General features: G+C 50.5%; 1 protein-coding gene across 1 annotated transcript in view; it reads right to left on the bottom strand.

Moving 5' to 3' along the window:
* LG2H2orf92 (linkage group 2 C2orf92 homolog) overlaps positions 1-1,439 on the bottom strand; it is a 24,501-nt gene that overhangs the window by 2,757 nt on the left and 20,305 nt on the right. Inside the window, exon 5 of the mRNA XM_026785609.1 lies at positions 1,172-1,322. Within this exon, the coding sequence (XP_026641410.1) occupies positions 1,172-1,322 (151 nt within the window). The remainder of the gene's footprint in view (positions 1-1,171; positions 1,323-1,439) is intronic.

The following is a 1,439-nucleotide window of genomic DNA, read 5'->3' as shown; positions in this document are numbered from 1 at the left end:
GGCTAACCAGTTCTTTTCGAGAGAAAATGTCTGGTCCAAGGATGGACCCAGGTCAGGGTTATAAAGTGAGCCAAGATTATTTTCAGAAGCCCTTAGATCTGAACTCCCTTCCACTTTGCCTAAAGAGCAGGGCCATGCCGGGTTCTAGAAAGCGGCTATTTAGCAGCTAGCAGAACCACATGTCCATAGTCTAAGCAGGAAGCTGAACCAGTGTGAACAGACTTCATGGTGTGAATTCAGCCTTGGTCTCTTCTCCACCATCTTGCCCGTTCACACCTTCCGAGAGCCATGCTTTGACTTTTCCCACACCTAGAGCCCTAGTTCCCATAGCCTGGGATGGTGGCATACACCTTCAATCCCAGCACTCAGGAGGCAGAAGCAGCTGGGTCTCTGAGTTCAAGGCCAGCCTGGTCTACAAAGCAAATTTCAGGACAGTCGGAACTTACAAAGTGAGTGCCAGGACAGCCAAGGCTACATAGAGGAATCCTGTTTGGGTGGGGGAGGGGCAGAATACAGTCCTAGTTTCCCTTCTCTGCCATTTCCCCTTCAGTTTTCTCTCAGACTTGCATGGCCTTGAGGCACACATAGCCCAAGTCGGAGACTCCAAAGCCCCGGTGTGCCTCAGAATTGCTAGATGGTGCCGAAACCCACCACCTGGGAACTGTTTGCTTTCGAGACAGGGTTTCTCTGTAGCTTTGGATCCTGTCCTAGAGCTAGCTCTTGTAGACCAGGCTGGCCTCTAACTCACGAAGATCTGCCTGCCTCTGCCTCTCAAGTGCTGGGAAGGCGTGCGCCATCTCCGCCCAGCTCACCTGGGAACTTTTATCAAGCATGCTGGGAGATGCTGAGGCCCAACAGGAAGACGTTCCTGCCTTCTTCCTCTTACATCTGGGATCTTTAAGAAGCAACTGTGTTTCAAACTCCCTGAGTTGATTGTTCGGTTTCTTGTCTTTTCTCGTTATCTTATAGGGTGTTTTGCCAGCAAGTACCACATGCATGCAGTGCTCTGGAGACCAGAAGACTAGACCAGAAGACTAGATGAGATCCCTTGGAACCAGAGCTGCAGATGGCTAAGAGCCACCCTGTGCTGGGAATAGAATCGGAGCCATCTCTCCACCACCGTTCCTGACTTCTTAAAAGGAAGATGGGATGGACGCCGAGAGCCACTAACCTGGCCTTCTTCCGCCTTATGTATGTGACCAACGCAAGCACCACCAATATTGTGACCAGGAGGATTGCAGCCACAGCAGCGGCTGCAATGATGATGTTCTTTTGCAGGAAGCTCAGCAGCTCTCTGCAAGGTAGACTCTCAGTGTAAACATCTAAACAGGAGACACAAGGATCAGTGTGAGCATCTAAGCATGAGACACAGGATCAGTGTGAACATCTAAGCATGAGACACAAGGATCAGTGTGAACATCTAAGTGTGAGACACAAGG

Source organism: Microtus ochrogaster, linkage group LG2, assembly GCF_000317375.1.
Source record: "Microtus ochrogaster isolate Prairie Vole_2 linkage group LG2, MicOch1.0, whole genome shotgun sequence".
NCBI classification, from domain to species: Eukaryota; Metazoa; Chordata; class Mammalia; order Rodentia; family Cricetidae; genus Microtus; species Microtus ochrogaster.
This window is presented reverse-complemented; position numbering and strand designations above follow the sequence as displayed.